Raw genomic sequence first — 26,624 nt, forward strand, 5'->3', positions numbered from 1 at the left:
CTGGTTTGCTTGTCACCTTACTCTTTTGTCTTGGACAGCACAGTGTGGGGAGGATGTAATGTTTCATATGTTTGGGTCAGTTGTAGAGTGGATTTGATGTATATGAGTGGAGCGGGATAGCATGATTGGCCACTTTGGTGGGTACGTGCATGATTACTGTTAATATCTTGAGAAAAATGGCAGAAGGGCTGACAGGCTTCTGCAAATGTCCACAGTGACGTTTTCCCATGAAAATGCGCTGTCATGGGGCACATCCTGTATCCTGTCTGTTTGATTGGTAAATGTACGGTGATGCTCTGGAGCTGTCAGATCAGCCGTCTTGATTTTCTCAAACACTCTGGTTAATCAGATGTTCTTTTAAATCATTAAAAGGTTTAGTACGAATGGGGTTTGTTTGGTTTGTTCTGTTTTTTGTTCCCAGGACTCATTTAAGCTGCAGTATTTAAATTACCTGCCAATGCCAGGACAAAAGAACTATCCACGTAACCAATACTTGCTGAAGAGAGAGGCTCTCAGACTTGTTTCTGGAACAAAGTTGGCATGCGGTTGATCTCGGACAGGGTCTACTCAGCGCGGCTGACTGCTAAAGTGCTGCTATATCAGAAGATAACTTTTATCTTTCATGAACAGTTAACATTTTTAAACCTTGCCATCCCTTTCCTCCCTCGTCCCCCTCTTCCTGTTCACTCCCCTTCCCTTTACCCTATTGGTTCCCCTCCAAACCCAGTCACAGATGTCCTATGAATATATTTAAGATGTTGCCAGAATGTGTTGCTTTGCTGTTAAGCAGAAGACTTATAGCACAGTGCATCCTGCTGAGAGAGTCACTGCAAGGTGGGTGGGGAGGAGGCTGCTACTCTCAGACTGAAATTAATATCCATTGCTAGGCCTTTGAAAAAGCATTCAGCTCTGAAGAGCAACAGAAACACTTAGAACAGCCAGACCAGGCCCCCCCCAACTTCCCTGCGGCTTTTGGCTGTTTTGACTGCAGACCTATTTTTTGTGGAGAGAGGACCCTTGAAATTTGACTATTACGAGCCAAATCCATCTCTTTCCTCTCCTGCCTGCTATGCTAACCCTTTGGAAGCTGGATGTGTATCGTAGTCTCCCTTAACATCTGCTTGGCTGGGGAATGCTAGTCAATGAAAAGTTAAACTCTCTTCTGCCAAAGTCCCAAGCATGATGGACTGGGGCTGAGATCCCACCCACCCCTGCCCCGGGTAAAACGTTGGCCCAGGGCAGTATTTCACTAGCAAAGGGATTGTCTGTACCATCTTCCTCCTGCTGTTCTCCCTGAAGATAGTGTATTGCTGATGGCTTACAAATCATGCTGTAAATTGGAGGAAGTTTGAGGCTAGGGTGAGGAGGAAAGCTGGACATTGCTCCTTTCTTTCCATTCCTTCTCCCCTGAGGCTGTAGCTGGGTGCTGAAAGAGGGAGCTGCTAAAAACCTTGCGGAGCTCTCAAGATCGAGCCACCCTAGAGTGGAGACACTACACAAACACTCTGGCCGTGACAATAAGACTTTGCTCACATGAATGAGCAAATGCAGAGTCCCCTGGTGATGGCAGATGGATAAAATAAGTATGGCCATGAGTACAGTCAGTACAGTTAGCAGTGGCTCCAGGCTAGTTCTGGAGCATTTCCAGGGCTGGCCTTGCTAGAAAGCCTTTGGAGGGAGAGCCTTTGGTGTTCTTCTCTAACCTAAGTGCATGCTGCATTGCAGTTTAGGGACACAGGCTGATTAGTCCCTTTGCTGATAGCTGAGCTGGATCTTTGCTTTCTAGCTGAGCCTTTTGCAAATTGCCATTGTTTAGAAGATTAAAAAAGCCCTGAAGAAGAGGGACATGAGAGACAATTCTGCATGTCTCTGAACTAGACAGAGAGGTCTGGGGGAAAATGGCTCTTTTTACAGAGCTGGAAGGAATTGCAGCAGGCCTGCGTTTAGATCAGAAAAGACTGTGTAAGTCAGTCCCTGGCCATTCCAGGTTTGGGCCCAGATCTTCCACTGTAGGTCTTGAATAACCCCCACTGCCTTAGTGGGGAGTGGCTCCGATCCCACAGGAGGAAATCGGGATCCTTCGTCTCTGGACTGGGGGCTGGAGGAGTTTTAAACAGGCTTTGTTAACACCTTCTAAACTAGGAACTTCATAGATGGGAAATTTTTTTAAGCTATTCTCATCAACTTCACTTTGCTGGGGAAGCAGTTGCATTGTTTCTAATTGCTTGGGATGTGCTTTTTCCACCAATGAAATTTTGCAAGGAGCTAGGCCAAGAGTCCCCAAAGAGCAGTCCAGAGGGCTTATATCATTTTGGTGACAGCTAAGACAGACAAGAAGGTGATGGAGTTATGGAGGAAGGGAAGTCTGGTGCTTGGGGAGTACCTAGTACAGTTCCTGAAGCACATGGGCAGCAGCGTTGAGCACTCAGCTCCCTGTATTTTTCTTGAGCCTAGAAACTACATGAGTTCTAAAGAGCGTCTCAGAGCGCATGGTGACACTCCTGTTTTCTGTTTGAACTATTACTGTAAAAGAGTCAAACAGTTCAACAACTCAGCTCTGTTCAGGTAACCCTGACAGTGTGACTTACGTCTGCAGAGTCATAAAAGTTCCAAGTCACAATGGTAAGTTCATCCACAACTAATTTTGGCACTACTTTTAAGTCTAGGAAGGCTGTTTTGGATTTCAGGCAGCTCTACATATCAGGCATACTGCAGTCCCAAAGCTAAAATGGCAAGGGAGCAGAGAGAATCAAAGTTTACATCCCAAACTTTGCTGAATTGAAGTTCCGAGTCTTATTCTTAGTGTTATTTGAACACTGTTCCTCTAAGTTCAGTTATTACAAGGTCTGCAGCGTGGTTGCATATCAGCAGGTGTTTATATGACCTTGGCTGCAGATTTAATAGTTATTTTCCTCAGTTTGGTCATCCTCTGTCTTTTACATTTAGGTTATTGTAGAAAACAATGATCTGTTACTCCAGCCTCTGAAGGCTGCAGAACTTCCTAATATATTAATTGCATCTTTGTGGCCAACACCTACAAGGATGCATTTTATTTTGCTAGTTGAGAGAATTTGGGAGAACTGGAAGACTGGCTGGCCAAACAGAGACAACACCATTGCAGATTGTCCTTGGTTGTCATAGCCTTGCTGCTCCATGCTGCTATTCTGTAACTTCTAAGCACTGTTGGGTCTTCAAGTGGTACCATAGTTTGAACTCTGCTATATAGAGCTGTTTAAGGTACAGTTAGTGAGCAACAGCTGAAATCCATTTTCGGCACATGGTAAGAATGGTGTCTTACCCTCAAGAAAGGACTGTGTCTGGGTACTTCATACAGAACTGCAGAAGGGCAAGCATTCCTACCCCACTCCCTGAGTTGTACAAATTTTCTCATAGCTAAGAAGGAAACTGAAGTTAACTGATCTAACTTGAACTTGAAACTGCCACAGCCTGACATTTGGTGGTGTTTATTGTGCAGCCAGGGAGGAGCAATCTGGTAAGTAGATCTCCCAATGTCAGAAGAAAGTGGCTTTTTCAAACTCCCCCCCACCCACCCGCCTTTAGTGTGTGCGTGTGAGTGTGCAAGAGTGCATGCGAGAGAGAGGTTTCAGCATGAACTGGATGGATAATCCCTCAGCCAGGTTGGAGTAATTGCAGAGTTTATAATGAAAAGAACTAGAACGTGTCTGCTGAAAGGAGATAAAAAAGGGCTGGAAGTGTCTGTGGGCTTTAAGTGTTGCACATCGCTTTGAAATGAAATGAAATACCTCTGCTGCATAGAGATCGGCACTTGTCCCACAAGTAGGAAGCTCACATTAGCCTTCCCCTTGGACTCTGGGATGGAAAGTACTGGAGGTGTGGGACATTCAGAGCAGGACAATCCGTTATGGCCACACCGTCTCCTGCTTGTGACTCCTTTGCAATAGGGCACATTTTTGCTGCAAGTATTTCTCATCCTCAGAGGAATACAGCTTGCTTTAAAATATGCAAATAGAAAATGGCATGAAGGAATTTGCAGCGAGAAAACGTCTGTGGCTGTCTCCTCTGGGGCAGCCCCCTCTGCTCCCCATTAACCTTCAGGGACAGACATATCCGCTGTTGGAATGGAAGGATTCAGATGACAAGTTGAGAAGTCTATGATCATCAGAAACATTGAAATGCTTTACACTTGTTTCTAAACTGGAAGCTGACTTGGACCACCATGCTCTACCTACCCGCCACCTGCTCCTGCTCCAAAGGATCCTATTTTCTTTTTCTTAATTTTTTTTGAACACTGAAAAAGCTGGAGAGTATCATGTGCATTTCTCCACTCCCAGGTATGTGTTTCCTGCCCCTGCCACATGTTCCTTTCTCAGTCTGAGCAGAGCTCCAGGCTTGGTTCTGAGGTTTTTGGCATCCCAGCTCCAATGGGAAGCACATCTCCAGGTTGGGCTCTTTGCCTAACTTTGTTAGCTTCCTTTAACACCATTTTCAATCTGCCTTTTGTGGCTGTTGATTCCTAAATCCACTCGAGGGGGGGAATATTTGTGTTTGATAAATCACAAATACTAGGAGCTCTTCCTAGCTAGAGAAGTGGGAATTGTGAGAGGAAAAGGAGGAGACAACCCAAGTGGTTGAAAGCTAGGAGGGGGTGCGGGGATGGAGATGGATCTCCACAGAAGTGGGGACAATGCTGAAAATAGATCTCTTAGCTTGTGTAGTTGACTCAGAAGAATAGAGGTTTTCTCTGAGAACATCAAAAGTCATCAGGAGGTAATCAAGTAAGGCCTCCAACTGTTGAACTTGTCGGTTGATGCCCCTTTTAGGTTGCATGGGGGCATGAGGAGAAGGGGATGGTCTAAACTACACTTGCCAAGAGAAGAATGCCATGGTCTCCAAGTGGCATGCATGATGCATCTGACATGCTGAGCCTTGCCCTACTGTTGTTCCCCCCGAAGCAATAAGCAGCAGCTTCCCAGAAAGAGGGGGGAACAGCAAGTGACCCAGCTGTCCCCAGAGGAGATCTCCATATGAAATCCCTCCATCCTTCTGCTGGCAAATCCCTACCGGATTGATTGGCATGAGGGGGCCACAGTCTTTCTGTCCCCACATTTAATTCAGAGACTCGCAGAAGCAGCAGGTCCCTTGGGCGCGTGCCTTCTCCACAACCTCAGCAGCAGGTTGAGAGCAACGGCTGCCTGCTGAGGCTGAGCATTTGGCTTCCCCTCCTTTCCCCCTCACCCCATTTTTTTTTTAAATGAGGTGTAGCCAAACTACTGGCAAATCCCAAAGCGTCTCTCCTAGTGTGAGCCTTGGCACACTGCTAGAAAACATCGTCGTTTGTCTTGTCATAAAACTCTTCGTGTGACTTTGTGCTTGTACCCAAAGACCGCTGGGCTTCCACATTTGTTGTCCAGCGGATATCCCATGGGAGTTGGCAACACTGTTTAATCCTTAGTCATGGTAAGCTGATATTGTCAAAATCAGAGGGGTGTTGATGTACATGGATGTACAACAAGCCCTTTAGATACTGTAGCTAAATCCTAAATAGGTCCCTTTTTTTAATAGCCTATCACCCTAAAAGATACCCTGATTTCTGCTCAAGCAAGAGCCAAGTGCAGCTGTGGCCAGAAAATCAGCATGAAATACCAGTCTTCATCACAGACCAGCTCTGCTCATACCTGTACGATGAATAACAATTTGTTGCTTTTACAGGTAAAGTGTTTTAATCTGTTGGCACTCAAGTACTGGTTTACGTCTGAGCAAAGCTCCATGTGAGGAGGAAGGCAGGCCAGCCTGTCCCGGGCTATTTGCAGTGGCTTTTACAAGGAGCTAGCTGTGAGAATTTGGGGGCAATTCAGTGTGAAAATCTGGAGCTGCTTTTGAGCATAAAACTTTGCTTTCAGCTACTTTGTCTTTATCATGCAAGGCATTACAGGGCTCAGCCTAGCCACGGTTTTAGCATGGCAGAAAAATAATGTGGACCTCAGCAAAGTGTAACAGATCCCATTTCTCCCAGTCATTTTACATCACTATGTTTAGGAGAGCTGCATGCTTGCCAGGCCAGCCTATGCTGCATCACTCCTGCCTGCTCAGGCTGAGGTGAATGTGGAAGTGGGAGAGGTGAGAAGGAACATGTTTTCTCCAGAGTTTTCTGTTTGTTACTCTGCTATATTTGTTATCTGGATTCTTAAGTAATGAGTGCTTTGAATTTTGTGATTATGTTACGGTGATGTGTAGTTAATGTACTAATGTTCACTTGAGCTAGGATCATGGTAACAGTGTGGTTTGTTTTTTTTTTTAACTGTTCAGAAAATAACTTAAATACAAATACAAAGATTAAGCTGTGAATCTCTCCTGTTTTCCTTTTGGGGTGAAGGACTTTCAAAATATCAAGCCTGTATCTTCCTTGAGCCCCGTGTATGTGACTCATACTTCTGCTACACGTGCACTGTACACGATGTTTGCAGCATGAACACCTGGAAGTGCTGTGGCCATAAGGTGGACCGCTTTGCCCCAAGGCCTGGGTAGGTGCAGCTTCACAGAACACACAGAGTCTGCGGTAGCCAGTCCCACCCCAGACGTGCCACTCACTGATGAATGCGGCATAAAAGACTGCGCTGGCAGTCAGAAAAAACACTTATTCCTAAAACCACAGCATACTTTTTAATTAACAAACTCTCCATTCATAGCTGATGGCCTCTGGCTGGGGCAAATGAGTCGGCCCTGTAAGCCAGAGAATGGATGTGACTGACACAGAAGAGCTGGAGCCATCCTGCCCATTAAAAAAGTGTGGGGGAGAAGCTATAAAGACTTTGTGTTTTTCTGGGTACTGTTGCAAGATCCTGGTAGGAGAAGCACAAATTTGTTTTATAAGCTAATCAGAATCCTGCTGTTCAATAATGAGTGAGTAATTGACATATCTCAGCACCGCCATGCAGCTCCATTGCTGGGGATGCTGTCATGCTTACAGCTCGCCCGAATTTTAACGCAAGCACCCTTGCCCTCAGAATACCTTTCTCTTAAAAATGCTCCTTGGATAGCAGCCTTGGATCTTTCCGTTTTACTTAACAGCCCCTTTTAAAACAAAGGCCGCTGCAGTTTTAAGATCCTGACTCCTGGGGTGGTCAGAAAACAAACAAACCCCGCGCTCCTGCCGTCTCTCTCCCTGCTGGCTCCATTCTTGGGAGCCAGCGGGGGACTGGAGATTGCAAAGGCTCCTGCTTTTCTGAAGCGCTGGGAGCAGGATTCCCGTCACTTCCAATCCCCGTCTCTCCTTGTGACAGGGTTCCCAGCAGCCGTGTGCTTTGTTTGGCAAAGGTTTTGGGGTTTTTATGTGTGTGTATATATATATATTTACACCACTTTAACCTTTTTTTGTTCCCTCCCTGCTCTTTCCTCCCATCCGATAATAGATTTGGAAGAGGAATTGCAGTGACAGGCTTCATCCATCGTTTTGGATCGGTCTGTAATGCAGGATGCAGCTTGACTTAAGTAACATGTGACTGCCAGCAACACACAAATGAGACCCCTTACCTTTTATACTCACAGTCCCAGGTCCCTGTGTGTACCCAAACAACACACATCGTACCCAGTCCTACAAGAAGGAGGTTCTCCTTGTGGGTTGTTTCTAGCTGTTCCTTAGCTAGTCCTTCCCCTTCTTTTCCTTGATGTCTAAAGACAAGGATCAGACTGGGGCAGTGCTGTGCTGGAAAACTTCTCCCAGGAATTCTGGCATCACATCCTAAAACTCAAGTACTAAAGAGAGTCTTTGAGAAAGAAAAGTAATCTCAATTGTAAATTTCCACTGGAAAAGAATGAACACCAGACAACTTATCTTAAATAGACTCAGTGGTTAATTACCCTTTCTGTTTAAAAATGTGTGCCTTATTTCCACTTCAAATGAAGGAGGAAAGTAATGTTTACCATAGCTTCAAATTAACACCATTTGATCAACCTACAGCTTTAAAATGAAATCTCTCTCTTTTTTTTTTTTTTTTTATTATATTATATACATACTTTCAAGAGTATAGTGAGCTACTTTTTGGAAAGGGGAAATTGGCCAGTTCAGACCTGCTAGGCTAGAATTAATGTAATTCTTACAAAAAATGTTTAGGATGAATTCAGCAGTTGGGTGGTGCTGTGTTGGTTTGAAGAGGGTTAGGATGGCGAGCTCTCAGCCGAGGAGGCAGCATGGCTAGGGAAAAAAAAGCGCTGAGCAGATAGACACGCTCTAGTGCTGCCATTGATTTCTGTGGGCGAGCTGTCCCGCTGTCCTGGCAGCCCGTGGGGTATGGGCTGTGCCTGGCTCCAGCAGCATCCTGGCCCCGTTTGTTCAAAGGCCGTGTGCGGTGGAGCTCCCCCCATGCAATGGCAGACCTGTCAGAGCCCAGGAGGGTGTGGAAATGATTCAGTGTTTGGTGGAAATAAGATGCCACTCCTGGCCTTGAGAGCCTGGTGCTCTGTCTGTATAGCTGTGCTTGCAGAAGATTTCTCTTTTCCAAGTGCTCAAGTTGCTTCACAGCCAATGCACACACTGCCCAGGACACCATCCCAGGAGGAAAGCACCTGCACTGCTGGAGGAGAAGACTAGCAGAGGAAAGTTAGATCCTGCTTCTGCCAACTATTCCATGAAAATCTAACGTAACCCACTAACGGGCTGCAGAAATCTGAGGTCTCAGCCTATCCCCTTTGCTGGGCGATCCTTCCTTGGTGAGAACAGCTGAGGACATCTGATGGACAGGGATGTGATGCTCTTCCAGCAAGCTCCCAGCAGTGCATGTGTGTGAGTACCAGCTGCTTTGCTTTGCCCTAGGAGAGCTTGAACACACATTCCTTTTACGGCCAGGAGATACTCTTTGTTTCCCACCAGTGTTATCTTCCCATCCTGAGCTGCATCTCCTAAGTGCTTTGCTGATATGTACCTGGCTGGTAAGAGCAGCTAGAAATTTCCAAACCAGCAGAGAGGTTGCTGAGCTGTGGGGCTGATGTGCCAGGGACCACTGAAGCTGGATAAGGAATATGACCAGGAAAACCTGGGCTTGAAAAGGCCTTACCTGTACAGGTAAATAGCCTTCCTGCAGCTGGAGAATGGAATCAGATGGGCTTTCCAGTGCAACAAGGCAGAGACAGCAGCCTGAGCAGTGCTTTCAGTAGGGACACTGCTGAGTTTCTTCTGGTGGCCACTATGGTTTGCAGAAACTCAAGCCCCTGCTTAACATCACGCAGCTGATGTGTCCAAAACTCCCTGTCCCATGCCCAAAGCACCCTGCTGGCATTTACAAAGGCAGATCAATGAAGGCTTCTCCTCCGAGGGGGCAGCGAGACAGGGAAGCACCCAGACCAACTATTTCTGCAGTGTCAACTCTGAAAGGGCAGCGCTGGCAAACTGCTCTGACCTTCCAAGCTGCAGAGATGTCTGTGAGTGGCTCTGCCTGCTGCACCTGTGCTGCCGAGTTTCCTCTCCTCCAGCGCAGGGAAAGGGGTCAGTGGCTGCTAAGCAATGCATCTTTTTGCCTACATTTATCTGAGCCATTTATTGCTTCCTTGTGGACTTTGTTCTAGTTTGGACTAGATGGTGCTGGGCAAACACCAAGACCATGTCCTCTCCGAGGGATTTCCACCTCATCTTGGAAAAGGGGACAGACTATCCTGGTGGGTCTTCCCTGCTGCCATATTCCCCAGTCCTGCTGAAGTCTTCATACCATTTTTTTGCAAGTATTTTATGTCTTTGGTGCGGGGTCCTGCATGGCTGGCTTGTGGCTGCCAGTGCCTGGCCCCGGGGAGCTAGGCGGGGAGGCAGGAGGCACCAGGTGCTCTGCTATTGCAGTGGGGCTGGCTCTGTCCTTCCCCTCCACACAAGCTCCTTGGGGCAGGATGGATCCTGCCTCTGCCTCCACCATGGGCAGCTCAGCTCTGCTGGTACCCTGCACAGCACCACACCATCAGCTCAGGGGAAGCCCTTGGGAGAGCATGGGGCTCCCAACAGCATCTCTGTCCTCCTGGCCTTGGCAAATGCCATCGCTCTGTGCAGGATGCATGCTGGGACCGGCTCTTCTTGCTGCTCTGCCTCTCCCAGTCCTGAGTTTCTTTGCATGCCCCAGGTACTGTGTGTGCAGTGCCTCGAGGAGAGGAGGCGCGAGTATCCCATGGCATGGAGATGGGGACAGCCCCAGCGCTGTGTCTGGGGATGGGCAGCAGCGAGGCAAGAGTGGGACGGCAGTTCCTGGGAGTGACAGTGGGAGGGGATGAGGATGCTTTGTGGGCTCACAGCCACTTTCCCAGCCAAGGGGGATGTTTTAGCCAGGGAGTCCTTGCACTGAGGCAGGGGAGGAATGGGGACGCCTGTAAATTGCAGAGATGAGCTCCCTTGCAGCACAGAGCAGCGGGTGTTTCTTGCCAGCACTCGTCTCCGTCCGTGTGCCACCGTCACTGGGTCAGGTCACAGGAGTGTCTCCAATTAACCCAGCTCCCTGGTGACCCTTAATTGGCACCCCAGGCTTTCTTCCTCCTCCTCCTCCCCCTTCCTCCCCCAGCACGTGTTTCTCACCTGTACATCTGCTGCTAAACCTCTGCTCCGGGCATCCCAGCCGCTGCTGGGAACCGGTGGCAGTAACCCGGATTTATCCCCTAAATCAGGGCAGTGGCCACCCCCCTGGCTTGGCACAGTGTCCTGAGGATGTCCCTGCTTGGTCCATGGCATCAGGCTGTGTGGTGGGAGGAGGGCTGTGGGCCGAGCACTGGGCTTGGGGATGGGCAAGGGCTTCAGTGCAGAGAGGCTGGGAAGCTCCAGGAGGGTTTTTAGGTGGGTGCTTGCTGGAGTGGCTCAGGATGGGGGGGAAATGGCTTCTGCTGTTTCCTCCTCTCCCTGTCGCAGAGACCACTGGACTGGGCACATTTAACCCTCCAGGTGCTGGTCCCAGAGACGAGCCATGTACCTGGATGACCAGAGTGGGAGTATGGCTGTGGGACACAGCATGGCCTGGCTTATCGTCCTGTTCCACATTTGCTGCTTTGCCCTGTCTTAGCACAGGGCTTGGGGTGAGTCTTGGGGGTGTTTAGGGCTGCCCTGCAGCATTGCAAGTGCTTTGGGCATGGCTGGTACCCTCAGGCTGCATGTCCTCCTCCTGCCTGGTCATCTCACCCGTGGGCATGTCCGATAAATGGATCTTCATCCTGCTGCTCTGGGAATGAAACTGGATCATCCCCCAAAGGACCGTCTCCCTGGAGTCCACAAAGGACTGTGGCCCTGTCACCAAGGTCTCTGCAGCCACCCAGCACACCTGCATGAAGGTAAAGGTGATGCCCTGATCAAGACAAGGAGAAACTGAGTCTGAGCAAGACACAGGAGCTCTTGAGCAGGTGCCTGCTCTGGGAAAAGCTGAACGCCAGCAGGCTGGGAAGGGCTAATGGCTGGGGAGAGGGCACAGTGCTTTCGGGGAGAGCCGGAGGCTCTTGTGGAGGGAGGAGGAGACAGGAGCTGGAGCATCCTGCGCGGGAGGATGAGGCACCCAGGCTCTCCCTCACCCGACGCAGCCGGGCTGGGGTTGGGTACGGCGGGCCCAGAGGTGCCCGTGCCCGCGGGGTTCTCGCAGCCCTGCTCCCCTGCCCCATCCCCGCGGGACCCTCCCGAAGTGGGGCCAGCCTGTCGGGGCCTGTCCCTTTTAAGGTCTTGGAGCTGTTGCCAGCCGTGGCTTAGTGGGGTCCCCATCCTTTCAACTGGCTGTTCGGCAAATTAAGAGCTTGCTATTAGGCTGCTAATTAAAGGCACTTCATTAGCAGCAGGGGAGGCAGCTTCTGGCCGCAGCAAAATTGGATTCCTCTGAGCTGCCATGAGCCGAGTCTCTCCTCTCTGGGGCTGGGGGCTGTGCCCCTCCGTGTCCGGGGAAGGCAGCTGCCCTGAGCCGTGGCCATGTGGGTTACCAGCCCTCCTACCCGAGTGGCAGAGGATGGGGCACATGTGCCCCGCGTGCCTGACAGGGTGGGAGGGGGGTGCTGGGGGTGTTGGGTGATGTGGGGCTGCACCTTCGCCCCCAGTCTCGGGGGCTGATGTGGGGACACTGCCCTGCTTACGGTCCCCGGGCCCACCCCCGTTTAGAGGGGACATGTGGGGGCTCTCAACGGTGGCAGAGCATCACGTCGGTGGTCCCGCTGCCCCCCGGCCTGGCCATGGCCCCTCAGCGGGCTGGGCGGCCCGGAGGTGCCGGCCTGCCTCTGCCCCTGCCCCCGGCGGGAGGGGGGAGGCCCCCGGACTCCTCCTCCGGCCGCGCAGGCGCCTCCAATGAGCCCCGGGGGCACCCAGGCTGCCTGCCCTGCCCTGCCTTCCCTTCCCTCTCCCCCTCCTTCTTCCATCTAAAAATGGGAGAGACGAGCCAGGCCGCCGGACCGGGGCTGCCTTCCTCCCCCCCGCCTCCTCCTCCTCTCTCCCCCCGCTCTGGCTGCAGCCTCGCCCCGACGGTCGGGAAAGGGACCCCGCAGCCCGGCGGGGACATCACTGGGGTGAGCTCCCTGCGGGCTGGGGGGGGGCTGCCTCATTCCTGCTCCCCGTCTGCCCCACGGTGTCCCGTCCTCCCCAGCCCCTGGCCTGACACCCCCCCGCGCCTTTTCCCGGCTCGGGATTCCTGTTGGGATTAGCGGGGATTTGCTGTGCGTGAGCCGGGAGCTGCTGGGTGCTACGGATCCGGCTACCGTGCTGGGACGGCTGCGGGGAGGGCCCGGCTCTGGGTGCTGGGACGCGGGGCTGCTCCCGGGGGACGCAGGCTCACCCCGCACCCCCCACCCCAGCCCTGTCGCTGTGGGGCCGTGGGACGCTTATTGCTCCAGGGGAGACAGCCGGGTGCAGCACCCAGGGGTGCCCCTGAGGGTGGGGGGTACCCTGAATGCCTCTTGGGTCCTGCTGGGCACCCCGATCCCCGGGAGGGGGCTGGTCTCAACCCTCTCGGGCTGGGTCGGGGCTGCAGGGTGTCCCTCTGCAGCCGTCGGCTCCCCACAGCGAGGTCCCCCCTGCAGCCGGAGCAGGTGAGAGAGGTGCTGGTGGGGGGTGAGGGTTTGGGAGGTGGGTTCATGTGGCATTTTGGGAGGGCTGGGACCTGCCGCGGGGAACTGCACCTTTCAGTGGCGCTGGGCCTCCCGGGCAGGGAGGTATGTGCGGGGCAGCTCGCAGCAGTGCCATTTGGGTGCCCCCGTCTAGGGGAGGGGGTGGGTGTCTCTCCCTCCTCTGCCTGCCCCTTTCTGCCCGCTGCCCCCTCCCAGCCCCGGGGCAGGGGTGCGTGGGACAGGCAGCTGGGAGAAGCAGCGTGAGCTGGGCCACTGCCAGGGTAAAGCCTCACGCCACAGCCACGAGACCAGCCACGGGGAAGCCGGATCGGCTGGGCTGAGTGCTGGGCGGTGGCATGAAGCGGTGCTCAGCACAGGGCTCCGTCACATCGAGGTCTTTGCTCTGGGCCAGGGACATCCGTACTAGAAAAGGGGCAGTGACCCAACACAACTCATGCCACGTGTGACCTTGGCCCCCGGCTCTGCTGGCCCAGGGCTGTGCTGATCTCTCCTCCTCTCTCCCAGCATCTCACCTTCCCCTTGCTGTCAGTCACCTTCCTGGTGTCCTTTGGCTCCTCCATGCTCTATGGCTACAACCTGGCCGTGGTGAACTCGCCAGCGGTGGTAAGGGATGGGCAGCCTCTCTGGGAGCAGGGGAAGGGCTCTGCATCCCTCCCTGGGAGGGTGGAGGGACTGCTACTCAGCAGCTTCATATCAAAATGCTGCCAATTCCCTTGGGCAGCCAGCTGTGGAGAGCAGTCCAGGGAAAGGGATGGCGTGGGAGGGACAGGGGAGCCTGTGTTCATGTACTCTCTCCAGACTGGTGGCCCCTGGAAGCCAGGAGCTGGGGAAAGCTGCCCACAACCTCCTTGCTCCAGGTCTGCCTGTGGCATCTCTAAGTTGTCCTTAAATCCCTCTGGTGCTAAGGCTGGCTGAGCAACCAGACCAGCACATCCTAGGCATCCCCAGTCACGTCCTGCCCTGCATGTCCTGCAATGCTGTTAAACCCATGGCATTTTCCCTGCGGGGCCTCTCTTCCCTTGTCTTCCCCTTTCTCCCAACACATTTGGTACCCGTGTGTCTCTCTTGGCCCTGCAGCACATAAAGGCTTTCTACAACGCCACGTGGTCCCAGCGGTATGGGCACGGGCTGGCCTCCGGCGCCCTGACCCTCCTCTACTCCCTGACCGTCTCCATCTTTGCCCTGGGCGGGCTCGTGGGCTCCTTGCTGGTGGGGGTGCTGGTGGAGCGGTACGGCAGGTAAGGGGTGGCACGGGACAGGGTGGTCGAGGGATGGGAGGGGGCTGGAGGGGCTGCCCTGCTGCTTGTGCCCTGCTAGGAATGGCGCGCTGAGCCGCAGTACTCTCCTCGTCCTCCTGGCCGGTGGCTTCATGGGCTTCAGCCGGGAGCTGGGGTCCCCTGAGATGGTGATCGTCGGCCGCTCCATCACGGGGCTCCACTCAGGTAGGTGCTCCCTGGGCTGCGGGGCTGTGCACAGCCCCTTCCTCACAGCTTGGTCCCCTGCAGCCCATTTCCAGGGCTCTGCGGTGGGGGTCTCCATGGGGCAGACAGGGCCATGGGGTCCCCATTGTGGATGGTGCTGGGCATGGGAGGAGATGCACCGAGGGTCTGGCTGGGCACCCTTCTCCCTGCCTCCCCTCCCATCCCGGTCCCTCCTGTCGCCCCCAGGTATCTGTCTCAGCGTGGTGCCCCTCTACCTGGGAGAAATCGCCCCCAAGAACCTGCGGGGTTTCCTGGGCCTCATGCCCAGCATCTTCATCTGCCTGGGGGTTTTCTTCGCGCAGGTCCTGGGCCTCCCAGAGCTGCTGGGCGAGGTGAGCACAATACCCCAGCCCATGCACGTTGGACCCTGCTCTGCCCTCCCTGTGACACGTCCCATTTTGACTCCTCTCAGGACAGGTTCTGGCCCCTTTTCCTGTCGGTGGTGGTCATTCCCGCCTCCCTCCAGCTCCTGCTGCTGCACTGCTTCCCTGAGAGCCCGCGGTACCTGCTGATAGAGAGGAACGACGTCTGCGGGGCCACCAAGGGTGAGGGGGTGTCCTGGGGGAGACTGGCTCCGGGAGGTGCTGGGCACTGGTCCAAGGTCTCCTGAGACCAAGGTGCATCCTCATAGCATCCTTCCACACCCAGACCTGACAGCCCACTGTAGTCCTTATGGTTCAGCCCTTCTGTCCCACCCAGTTGCACCATAGCATTTCCATGGTGCCCATCACCATGGTGTGAGGCATCTCCTCGGTTCCTATGGATGCTCAGCCCCATGGGTCAGGTAGGTCCCGAGCAGGGAGGCCAGGGCAGAGCCGAGCCCCTGCTCTATGCCATACATATGAGCATCCATCCTGTGATGGGGAGACGTGTGCCCATGACCCTCACTCTTCTGACAGCGCTGCGCCAGTTCCTGGGGACACCTGACGTGCAGGATGTGATCGAGGAGATGAAGGAGGAGCAGCGGTCGCTCTCCTCTGTGGAGATGGTCTCTGTCTGGCAGCTACTGCGGGACCGCTCTGTCCGCTGGCAAACCCTCTCGGTGGTGGTGGTGAATGCTGGCATGCAGCTCTCGGGCATCGATGCCGTAAGCCCTGCAGGGTCCTCTCCCCGGGACCTGGCTCTGCAGAAGCTGAGCTGAGACCTGGCAACTCATTTCATCAAGTGCCCCATGGCTCCGTCCCCCTGGCTCACGCTAAGTCCCCTCCTCGGCAGATCTGGTTTTACACCAACACCATCTTCGAGAACGCCGGGATCCCTGTATCCCAGATCCCCTACACCACCGTGGGCACCGGCACCATTGAAGTTGTTGCTGGGCTGATCGGGGTGAGTGATGGACAAACAGATGGATGCAGCCCCTCAATGCCAGAGCCTTGTTGCTAGCTCCCAGCACCATCAAACAGGGGGGGCTGGATGGACCCCAAATGCTGTCTGTGCCACAGACAGCTGTCTGTGCCCCCTTTGCTGGGGGACAGAGGGTTTGGCAGGGAAGTGGGGTCAGGAGATGGGATGAGAGGAGCTTGGTTTGTGGGGTCACATCTAGGAGGGGTAGGAGAATTTGGGGGTAAGTGGGTAGCAGGGAGGTTGGGGGGAGACATCAGGCAAGGTGCAGGTTGGTGATGATGGAGGGGGCTAAGCAGTTCCTTCTGGCTCCTGATTTCATTGTCACTCTGTTAGCAGAGCCACATGTCTCCATCTGCCCCCCCCCCAGCCAAGCACTGGCCTGGCCCCGGGCTAGCAGCCCCGGCCCCCCCAACCAGGCCTCATTTAGCTGGAGAGTTAGCACTGGGCCAGGCAGATTTATGGCCCTCGTCCCATCTGCAAGTGTCACCTGGGGCCAGCTTGAGTCACCCAGCACTAAATCCACTCCCTGACAATTAGAGAGATGGATGGGGGGTGGTTGCTCCCAGAAAATGGAGGCTGAGTGGGGGGCTGCTCCCGTCTCCCCATAGCTCAACCAATGGCAGAGTCGGGCCCCCCAGTCAGCCCCCTGCCCCTCCAAAGGGTGTCCCCTTCTCCCCTTCTCTCCTGCCCTGGCCATGGGGCTGCCTCAGCCCCCCGGCAGCCACCCGGCATGCAGCCAGATTGCTCAGGAGCAGCCCTGCAAATGGCCCCCGATGGACATGCTGAGATTGGTTATAAAATTACAGGCATTTGTTCTGCTGTCAATACCCTGCCTGCTCCAGCCACCGCCACACCAACCCAGCACCTCCACTTGGTGCTGGTCCGAATGCAGCTGTGGGGCCACCCCAGCCAGCCCCAACCCTGCACCCTAACGGGGCTCTGCGGGACCCCGCTGCCACCCAGTGCACACTCACCCCGGGACCCTGGAGTCCTCGCTCTTCCCATGCCCTGGCCCCAACCCTGGAGCTCTGAGCTGAGGCTGCCCCCAACCCCCAGATGCCACTGGGAGCATCCTCCTACTTCCATCTGGATCTGGAGTTCAGAGGGTGCCCCTGTCCTAGTTCGGACCTCCCTCCCCACCCTGTCGGTCTCTGCTCTCCCTCGGCAGTGCTTCACCATCGAGAAGTTGGGCAGGCGGCCCCTCATCATCACCGGCTTCTGCGCCATGGGCATCTGCTCGGCTGGTATTACCGTCTCCCTGCTGCTGCAGGTAAGGTCTGGCTACCACCACCCGCCTGGACCACTGACACGGCCAGGCCTGGACCCCTGGGTGCATTAATGAGGGTTGGGTGATGAAGGGATGGATATTACCCCAGGGGAGGGAGCCTGCATGGAAATCAGAGGTGATCCGGCTCTTCCAAGCAATGTTTTCCCTTCAAAGTTATAGGGAAGGAAAATTCAGAGGAAAGAACAACAAAAAGGAAAACCCAAATCCACATAAGAAAAATCCTGCTGCTTCTGGTAGCTGTTCTGCAGAAATAGCTGTCCCCAGGGAGGTGGCTGTGAAATGCCAGGGGACGTGGAGAGGTCTGCAGGGTCCTTCCTCTGCTGCCTGCTCCCCGGAGATGCTCCCGCAGCTCTGAGGATGTGTCAGCATCACGAGCTGTTGAGCTTCACCAAGGCCAACCCTTACCAGCTTTGCCCCAAACCACCCATTGCTTGTCTGCATCTCCCCCATGTGTCCTGCCTGGCCACCATCCCCAAGGGCCACTACTGAGCTGAGGGGCAAGCATGAAGCCCCATCCTGGGAACGCTGGGTGCGAAGCTCAGGGCCACCACCCCAGCAGCATCCCCCAGCGCCGTGTCCCCTCGCAGACCACCCTGCCCTGGATGCACTACGTCAGCGTCGCCTGTGTGGTCGGCATCATCGCTGGCTTCTGCATGGGACCAGGTGGGTCTGGGGCAGGGGGAGCAGGGGGCGGTGGGGCAGGAATGGGGGCTCCGGGGGAGCAGGGAGCAGCGGGGTTTGCAGGTAGGTGGCAGGACCGGAGCCTTGGCCCCTTCCCAGACGCCAGGCCCTGGTTTATCATGCTGCACCCCGCAAGCGAGAGCCCGCCACAAGACCTTCCAGCCCCATACATCCCCGGGGCACGCTCAACCTCTTCCTCCTTGTCCCTGCTCCTGGGCCAAGCGGGGAGCAAGCCCTGGCAGCCTTTCCCAGATCTCTCTGGAGGTGTCACCTGCTCCCATCACAGTGCGGCTGGCGAGTACCGTCCTGCCCCTAACCGAGCACGGGCATGACAGCGGGCTCAAACAGCAGGGACTGAAAGCTGGACTGGTTTATCCAGTTGATGTATTAGCAGAGCTGTTAACAGATCTATAATTCATCCTCAGCCCAGACTTTATTCACTGTAATTACATCTTTAATTAGGATTTTAATGGCTCATTGTTCACAAACAATGATGAATAGGAGTTTTAAAACAAAAAAATATATATCTCTATTCTGGGCAAGCTGTAAGTAAGAGTCCATCAGGAGCTCCACTCCGCCCTCACTTCTCAGCACTTTTTTTGGTTTTGTTTTTCCCTTGGAGCATCTTTTATAAAGAGGTCCCAGTCAGCCCTGTCCCAGGCAGTGGGACCCTGGTAATGTCACCACATCAAATACAGTCCCCTGGCAGATCCCCATGTGCCCTGGGATGTGCGCTGGACCTTGGATCCTGCCCTGCAGCAAAGGGACAGTCCTGGGACTCAGGGCTGCCAGGTCACTGACATGTGGCAGGAGAGGCTGAGTCCTTCCAGGAGAAGTAGCCACAACCTGCATCCAGTTTTTAGTGGCCAAGTTGGCTTGGGCAATCATTTCCAGTCATTCTGGTTTTTTTCACCATACATGGGAAAAGCTGGTTGGAAAATGGCATTTCTGTGTCCTGCGGGAAATACTGATGCTTGGAAATTTGGTTTCTTCTTTCCTGCCTAAATCAGCCACAGCGTCGATGGAACCTAATAGATAGAAGGAAATTTTCTAAACCATTTTGATTAAGGGAGGCTGGAAAGCACATTATGGAGAGCACCAGGAACACATTTCTCTACACCTGTGATCTATATGAGATTTAAAGTATCAGCATTTAGGCAAATTATTGCAAAATGAGGATCCAGATGAAATGTTCCACCTTGATTTTGACTTGGTCTGAAACTTTCCAATCAAGTAACTTGTGAAATTGGCCTCAGCACCCAGCAAGGTGCAACTGTGGTATGTCAAGGGGGACATCACCCACCCACCGAGACAGATCCCAAGGGCAGGACACTGGTCCACATGTCCCTGTGCTCCCCATCTCCTCCAGCCCCCTCAGCCCCACAACTTTGACTCGTGGGTCTTGCTGGGCTCCAGCCCTTTGGCCACAGGACTGAGATGGGCAGGACCTGTTGACCCCAGGGATGTCTGAGGCAGCCTGTCCTCCGTACCCTTGCTCTGTCCCCTCCCTCTGCAGCCGGCGTCCCCTTCCTGATGACAGCCGAGCTCTTCACGCAGTCACACCGCCCGGCTGCCTACATCGTGGGGGGGTCCCTCAACTGGCTCTGCAACTTCACCGTCGGCTTCATCTTCCCCTTCTTGCAGGTACCAGTCTGGAGGGGCTGTGGGAGGAGGAGGGGATGGACATGGCCCTGCTGCTCCCCCAGGATGGGATGTCAAGCCCATACTCCTGGCTCAGCCCAGTGCTGGCTGGAGCCAGTCCAGGGAGGGGTGACAGGAGGGGACGCTGCCTCATGCCGTGCCCAGCTTGGGGGTGCTTGGCTTTCTTCTCCATCCCTGCTCTCTCGTTGTCCCCAGATGTCAGCCGGTGCCTTTTGCTACCTGGTTTTCTGTGGCGTCTGCCTGCTGGTGGCCCTGTACGTCTACCTTGTCGTCCCTGAGACCAAGAACAAAACCTTCATGGAGATCAGCCACATCTTTGCCACTCGCCGCTCCTTCCTCTCCATCCCGGCACACCTCATAGGGATGACGAAGCTCAGTGGCTATGGGGCCTTGGAGAGCAGCTCCCTGGAGGGTTCGGGCTCCAGCCTGCCCTGATCTGGGTGGGCCTGGGGGGGACAGAGGTGGTGGAGGAGGCTCGGGCCTGGGGAGGGAAGTGGGGGCCAATTTGCTTAGACTGGATCAGCTCTGGGTGTCCCAGGACATCTCACCATGCCACAGCCTGTGCCCAGGATGAGCCCTGATGATGTACCAGGGTTGCACCGACCACTGCGCATCGCCCCCATGCTGCAGGAGATGCCCTCCCAGAGATGAGGGGACCTCCTGGGGGAAGTGGGTTCACATTGCTCCTGGGTATGTGGACTTGCCAAGAGCTGCCCACACGAGGTGTTTAATAAAGAGCATTGCCTCCAGAGCCATCATTTGGCAAGCACAGCCTGGGATGGCAGCAAGCTGGAGTGTGCTGGCACTGGTGCATGCTCCCCCGGGGAGGGGAGGAGCAACGTGCGATGGGGGGGCTTGTCCTCCTCCCCACTGTGCCTGGCTGGAAAGATCAAAGTTGCCCCATGTTTCCTAGGAAGGGTGGTCAGGGTGGCTCCTGGGCCCTTGCGTCTCACCCCGGGTTGGCCATGCAAACCCAGAGGCTGTTGCAGAAGGGACATGGGGCAGCTCAGAGCTGGGGAAGACTGTCCAGCCACCATGTCTTCACAGCCTGCTGGAAGTCCCTCGCTGCCTGGCCTCATGTGCCGGCCCTGCAGAGAGTGCTCCCGTGGGACCCCTGCACCCTCCCAAACTCTGCTGAGGACAAAGGGGTCCTGGGTGCACCCACATCCCTTTGCAGCACCCCATGAATTGCTGTGACCCCGAGGTGCTCTCCAAGCATGACCTCTCCCACGTCTCTGCCCTGAATCCCAGGGGCTGTGTTGAGGGCTTCCCTGTTTCCTGGGACTGCCACGGGCATGGCGCTTGCATGACCCGGGACCCTCACAGCAGCTCCCACAAACACCATGGGGTTGGGGTCTCCCTGGCCGGCAGATGCTTGGGGAGCTATGGTTTGCAGGGAAACTACAATATTTTGCTCTGGTAAGAGGTAAAAGCCAGGCAGTGGGGAGGGCTGCGTAACCAAAACCCTCTAGTGTCAATGCAAGCATGATTTATTTTGTTGCAAATAATTTAGCCCTCTTTTTTCCTGTTGCCCACTCTGTGACAGGCCCACAGCTTGCATGTTTGGTGCTCGTGGTCAGTTGGTGAGGAGCTCACCCTTTCTGCATCACTTGGCAAAGCCTTGGGGTGCTTCCGTGGGTGGGTGGGTGCTGGGCCCTTGGAGACAAGGACTGGGCCATACTGGGTCCCCAGTGCCTGGTCCCAGCCCCTCCATCCTCAGCAGCCGGCTTGGGGTTCTCCTGCATCTTGAGCCTTTTAAAGGACATCAGTCAAAGCAGGGGTCACAGCTCCACAACATCAGCCGCTTCCCACTCCGTCTCCCTCCTGACTCGGCTGCTCTCGGCAGCAGAACAGAGCGGTAAATATGTGCAGCATTACATATGTATAATGGAGTGTAAATAACCCCAAAAAGTGCATTGTAAATAGACTCCAAGTTTATCCTTTATTAATGAGGCACTGAGTGCCCTGCTGTTTTAGAGCAGCGAGACTTTCATAATATCAAAACCTAAATTACACTTGTGTCTCTCATTCCCAGCAAACGACAGCATCATTTCAGGCCTCTTTGCCACTTGTATTTATTTATTCTGGTATTTATTTATCTCCACCCAGCATGCGGGGTGGCTTGGAAGATGCCCCCCGCCCTTCATGTGGAAGGCGATAGCCCCCCTGGGAGCAGCCCCCCATCTTGGGGTCCTGGTGAGGCCAAGGAGCCAGGGTGCTGCCTTATGGCCAAGGACTGCTCTGTGCTGGCTGGTGAGATGGAGCAGGGCTGGGAAACATGGGGTCAGGACCTATTTCTGCCAGGACTTCAGACATCACCAGAGCCAGAAGTGCCCTCTTTCCAAGGACTGGAGGTCACTGGCAAAATCCTATGGTGTCTTTTGGGTGCATTTGCTCCTGGGGACCCTTTTGAGGGTACCGTGCCAAGGGACATGTCCAGCCTCCTTCCATCGGGACCTGGAAGGGTGGGAGCGAGGAAACTCCATGCTCATGGGACACTAGCTTCTCATCAGCTTCTTCTTTAGGATATTGGGGCAGGATCTCTGTTTGGGGCTGTCAGTCCAGGCTGCCCCCTGCCACTGATCTGGTACTCTTGCAGAAGCAGGATTTGGGCTTCCCCTCTGCTTGCCTTGCCCAGGGAGGCATTCCCAGCCATTCCACTGCAGGCTACTTGTGGAGGATATGGCTGGGTGAACTCCGAGCTGCTTCCCCGTGTCCAAAGCTTCTTTCCCGTGTCCAAAGCTTCTTCCCCATGTCCAAAGCATCTCTCTGGATTCAGGCCTCCAAATGCACTGGTTCCGCTTGGTGAGGGTAAGGCTGTATCCTCTAGCAGTGTCCAAACAGACCTTGAAAGACTGGAGAAGATGCAAAGAAGAGTCCGAGAAATTACTTTGATGCCTGGAAATGCTCCTGATCCTCTTAAGGTTTGCAGAAATGAGGATGACAGTGACTTTCTCCAAATGCCTTCTCATGATGTATCCAGTGCTAAAGGGTGGATGAGTCTAAGCATTGAGGTATTACAGGTGGGGGGCTTGAGCTTACCCCAGCCAAACTGGAATGGGAATGAAGGCCCAGTTTGAACTCTCTAGATGCTTTGAAATGGGGTCCTCAAGGAGGTGATCGTGGCCCATCACTGGATATCTCCAGGTCCTACAGAGAAACTCTCCTTTATGGTGCTTGGCTCAAGATAAATGGTCACATCCTGACTGGGAAGCTGATGAAATCCTGCCGGACACAGCCTGGTGTCCCTGTGCCAGCACTGGTGGCTGGTGAGGCAGCAAGAGTCCCCAGGCCATGGCTGGACAAGCCAAGGAGCATTCACAGCCTGCTAGTGCTCATGGTCCCTATGGCTCCAGCAGGGATGGGCTCCTGGGGGATGGATCCTGTTAATGACAGGGGGACCCACTAAGCCTCTGAGGCTGAAACCTTCTTGCACTGGTTTCACCAGGTGTCCTAACAGCGAACTGTCCCTGTCCCCTCAATGGAGGTGCCTTTGCTCCCCCAAAATCTCACCTGACTGCAGAGGCTCCATCAGGGACCAGTTTTGAGTGGGGTGCGGTTCCTGCATGCTCTGAGCAGGGGGAACACCCTGCTCCTGCCTCCTTCTGTGTGGAGAAAGGGGAGGTGCAGCAGCACCCTGCTGCTGCACGGAGGTGGGTGCAGGATCGGTCCCTGTCTCGTCTTACCAATGGAGGAGAGGCTCTGGAGCCAAGCAGTCCCATAAGGCAGCTTGCCGTTCGATGATACCCGAAACTGCACCGCAGCATCACCCCCCAGCCCTGAGGACCCCAAAGCAACTCACAGTGCCACGGTGGAGGGCTGAGCCCCTGGCACAACCCCTCCGGGGTCAGGCTGGCACCGTTGTTCCCTTCAGCCCAGGTGGGTTCGTGCACACTTTCCTCGTCCGTGCTTCCAGCTTCCCTGTGTCTGCAGCCTGGGCCCGGGATGCGTTTGAGTGTTTGGGGGGTGATTTACCCGCAGCCGCAGGCCCCAGCTGCTCGGGGCTGTTCAAAGCAGGGCGAAGCTGGAAGAGGAGCCAGCGTGGCTTGGGGCTCCGTCATCGGCCCTCTCCAGTTTCTCCTCGGGAGTGGGAGGACCTGGCTGTGGGGCTGCCCAGCAGCAAGGACATGGTGCATCTCGCACAGCACATCATGGGGAGCAGCCTAGGTTGACGAGCAGCTGAGCCCCCACCAAAACTCGACATCAGAGCTCATGGCGGGGGGGGGCTGAGACTGCAGGATGGGACCCCCTCCATCTCCCAGTCCCGCCCAGTCACAGTTTTGTGTGCAAACATGCCTCAGTAAAAGCATGGAGGGGCAAAAGCAGGGGAACTTCTTCCCGTTGGATAGAGGGTTTGTCCTGCACCAGCCCCTCTGCTGTCCTCAGTGCCCCAGTACAGGGATTAAAGAGGCCCTGGCTGAAATTTGGGGTTGGCAAATCTTCAGGCGATGGGCTGGAGCTGCCCCCAGGCACCGTGCGGGTGGTTCAGGAGGTGAGCATAGAAGGGGAGAGGCAAAGGCGGCAAAGGAGTAGGACACAGCAAATGATGGAGCAAGGAGCTGGGACCAGCCCCTCTCCACCACTGGCCCAGCCAGCCCTGGACCCATGGGCACTGCTCATGCTAATAACTGCCAGGTGTACCCCTTCCAGGCTTCACAGTCCCACGCACATCCTTGCACTATGGTAAACCTGGCTCGCTCCCGGCTGAAAGTCATCCCGCAGCAGGATCTCCCTGGGCTGAGCCCACAGCTCTCATCTCCTTAAAGTGCAGAGCCAGCTCCAGCCGAGCCTGCAGTTCACATGGACTCTGGTCAAGCGCCTTTTTGCAGGGGAAAAAAAAAAACCAACCTAAAATGGGTGATTTTCTTACTGTGTTCTGGGTAACGGGAACTCAGCTGAAACCCAGTACTTCGGAGGGGTGGAGGGCAGTGATTTGTTTCTTTTAAAAGCCTAAAATATTTCCTTGGCATTAACCAGACTCCCTCAATCTCTTAAAAAAAAAAAAAAAAGATGATGAACAATTTAAGGGTGTATTTGCGGGGGGAAAAAAGTGTTTGTTACTCTGTAGAAAGAATACTAATTCTGTATGAATGCCAGCAGGTCCATGGCTGATGCTCTACAGGAGCAGGTCTCTGCAGTGGGTGCAGGGTGCCAGGGCTGGTCCGGGTGTGGGTGCCCGGCGTCAGGGTGGCCGAGTCGAGGGTGCCCGGCGGAGGTTGCGCACCGGCAGATGGCACTCCCAGAATTTATTGCTACAGCAAGCTGCCTCTTGGAGAGCAGTCATGTAGGAGATGTCCTATTATATGGGCAGTTGACTTTAATAGTCATTGTGTGCTTAAAGCACAGCAAAACAACAGTGGGAAAAAAAAAAAAAAATCCCCACTCCACTTGGATGGCCCTTTTCCCCCCAGCCCTGCTAGTCTATTTGTACAGTAAATTAAAAATATGAATCACTTCTCTCTACTGCCTCCCCAAACACTCATCCTGTCAGGCTCTGTGTTGTCTTCATTTGTATTACCTTAATTTAATGTTAATTATGTTCTTCATTTACAAAGAACAAGCATTTACACTCCCTGTCTGGGGATTTTCCACGCTCGTGGTCTCCACAGACTGGGAGGCGAAGGGGAGCAGCGGAGGCAGCGGCGCTGGGGAGGGGGCTGTTAGCATGGCCATAGGAATGGGGAGAGCGGGGATGCCACCCCCCGAATGAACCGGTAATGATGAGCGCGATTGCCTTTCGATTTATGAAACCGTATCACCGCCTGTGCTTAAATCCCCCCTAATAAATCCTTTTTAAAAGGTCCTCGGCCAATGGAGGGCAGTGATTTATGGTGGGGAGCTGGGCCGGAGGGAGGGTTTGGTGGCAGTGTTTGCTGCTGGGGGGGTTCGGACCTGCCCAGGGATGTCACGGGGCTGGGAGTCCGGCCACTGCTGGGCAGCTCTGAGAAAATTTCCCGGACACCTTTTTCCTGATGTCTGTAGACTTGTCGGATGCTGTCGGTGATGGGATGACCCATAACCACAGCGTGGATGAGGACCGCAAGTCCCTGCTCTGTGCCTCAGTTTCCCCACCAGCACCTGCAGATAATTACCCCCCTCCCAGCTCCCCATCACAGAAACTCCCAACCTGGGTGACAGCCCCAGGCGCTGGCCAGGGAGCCAAACTTTTGGGTGCACTAACAGAAGTTATGTGGTGGAGGGGTCTATGTGCACACACATAAAGGGCCCAGGTCTCTAAAAAAGCCATGCACCTCCCCCCAGACCTGACTCTTCCATGCACAGAGCCTGTGTCTGGAACAAGGAAGGACAGAAAAGAAGAATTAAAAAAAGAAGAGCAACGCAAGAAAGCACCGGGAGCCTTCCTGGGACATGGGACACATGTGGCCCTTTTTACAGCCTGCCCCTGCCTGTCTCCTGGGATGGAGGACCTGTGGGTGAAGGCTCTGTGCACAGCCACATTTTCAAACCTTGTGCCCCACCTTCTGCACTAAGCAGGGTTCAAGCCCTGCCTGCTCCCTGCCAGTGCCTGATCTTCTGGCACCGTGTCCGGCCACATATCGGGAACATCAGGGATTTCTCCCAGGAGACCTGTGGACTGGATTTGGGCAGAGGAAGAAGCATTTTGGTCCCTGTTTCTGGACTCCCCTGGGCTGCACCAGAGCTCCTGGAGTCACATTTTGCCATGCAAATCAGGGTTGTACCAGGACAGCAGGGCAGTGGGTAGAGCTGGCTGAGACACCCACCCCAAAGCCCTCCCAAACCCCCAAAAGCTAATTTAAAAAAGAAAAACAAAAAAAGCCACCCAAACCTTCCTGTTCTGTATGATCACAGGAACCCCAGAAAAGCACAGAAAACAGGCTCCCGCACCACAAAAACCCAGGGTGCCACGCACACTCTGCTGCCCACGCTCTTCCCCATCACCACCACCTGTTTCCATGGCAACAGCCAAATATTATGGGGTGAGGACCTGAGCCCCCTTGCCGCTGAGCTGGCCTCAGGGCCTGGGGCAGGTGTCCTTGCTGGCTGCTTGTGGGAGGGGTGTCACAGGTTTGGCCCTTCAGACTTCTGTCCGTGTGCCCGGCTTGCAGCTGCAGAGCCCTGTACCAAAGCGCTGCTTGTGGGGTGCTCTGCCCCCT

General features: G+C 54.5%; 2 protein-coding genes across 14 annotated transcripts in view; both read left to right on the forward strand.

Moving 5' to 3' along the window:
- The window catches only part of BTRC (beta-transducin repeat containing E3 ubiquitin protein ligase), a 123,922-nt gene extending 117,595 nt beyond the window's left edge, over nt 1-6,327 (forward strand). For all 10 annotated transcript variants that reach the window (XM_041127131.1, XM_041127132.1, XM_041127133.1 and 7 more), the window contains one exon: nt 422-6,327. The gene's annotated coding sequence lies outside the window, so the exon portion shown is untranslated. The remainder of the gene's footprint in view (nt 1-421) is intronic.
- Nucleotides 6,328-10,084: 3,757 nt separating this feature from the next.
- Nucleotides 10,085-25,256, forward strand: LOC115347993 (solute carrier family 2, facilitated glucose transporter member 5-like). Of its 4 annotated transcripts, none has more exons than XM_030029811.2 (13): nt 10,085-11,337; nt 13,537-13,635; nt 14,110-14,270; nt 14,350-14,474; nt 14,700-14,845; nt 14,926-15,058; nt 15,413-15,600; nt 15,729-15,839; nt 17,026-17,127; nt 17,733-17,808; nt 17,926-18,120; nt 19,343-19,470; nt 19,684-25,256. In XM_030029811.2, the coding sequence occupies exons 2-13, from the start codon at nt 13,591-13,593 to the stop codon at nt 19,921-19,923; spliced, it is 1,650 nt and encodes a 549-aa protein (XP_029885671.1). In that variant the 5' UTR covers nt 10,085-11,337; nt 13,537-13,590; the 3' UTR covers nt 19,924-25,256. The 4 variants fall into 4 exon arrangements, with proteins under 4 accessions (XP_029885671.1, XP_029885667.1, XP_029885670.1 ...); XM_030029807.2 differs by lacking the exon at nt 10,085-11,337 and adding an exon at nt 11,991-12,474; XM_030029810.2 differs by lacking the exons at nt 10,085-11,337; nt 17,926-18,120 and adding an exon at nt 11,993-12,474 and having other exon boundaries at nt 19,288-19,470.
- The last annotated feature ends 1,368 nt before the right edge of the window (nt 25,257-26,624 follow it).

This window comes from Aquila chrysaetos, chromosome 11 (genome assembly GCF_900496995.4).
Source record: "Aquila chrysaetos chrysaetos chromosome 11, bAquChr1.4, whole genome shotgun sequence".
In the NCBI taxonomy this organism is placed as follows: domain Eukaryota; kingdom Metazoa; phylum Chordata; class Aves; order Accipitriformes; family Accipitridae; genus Aquila; species Aquila chrysaetos.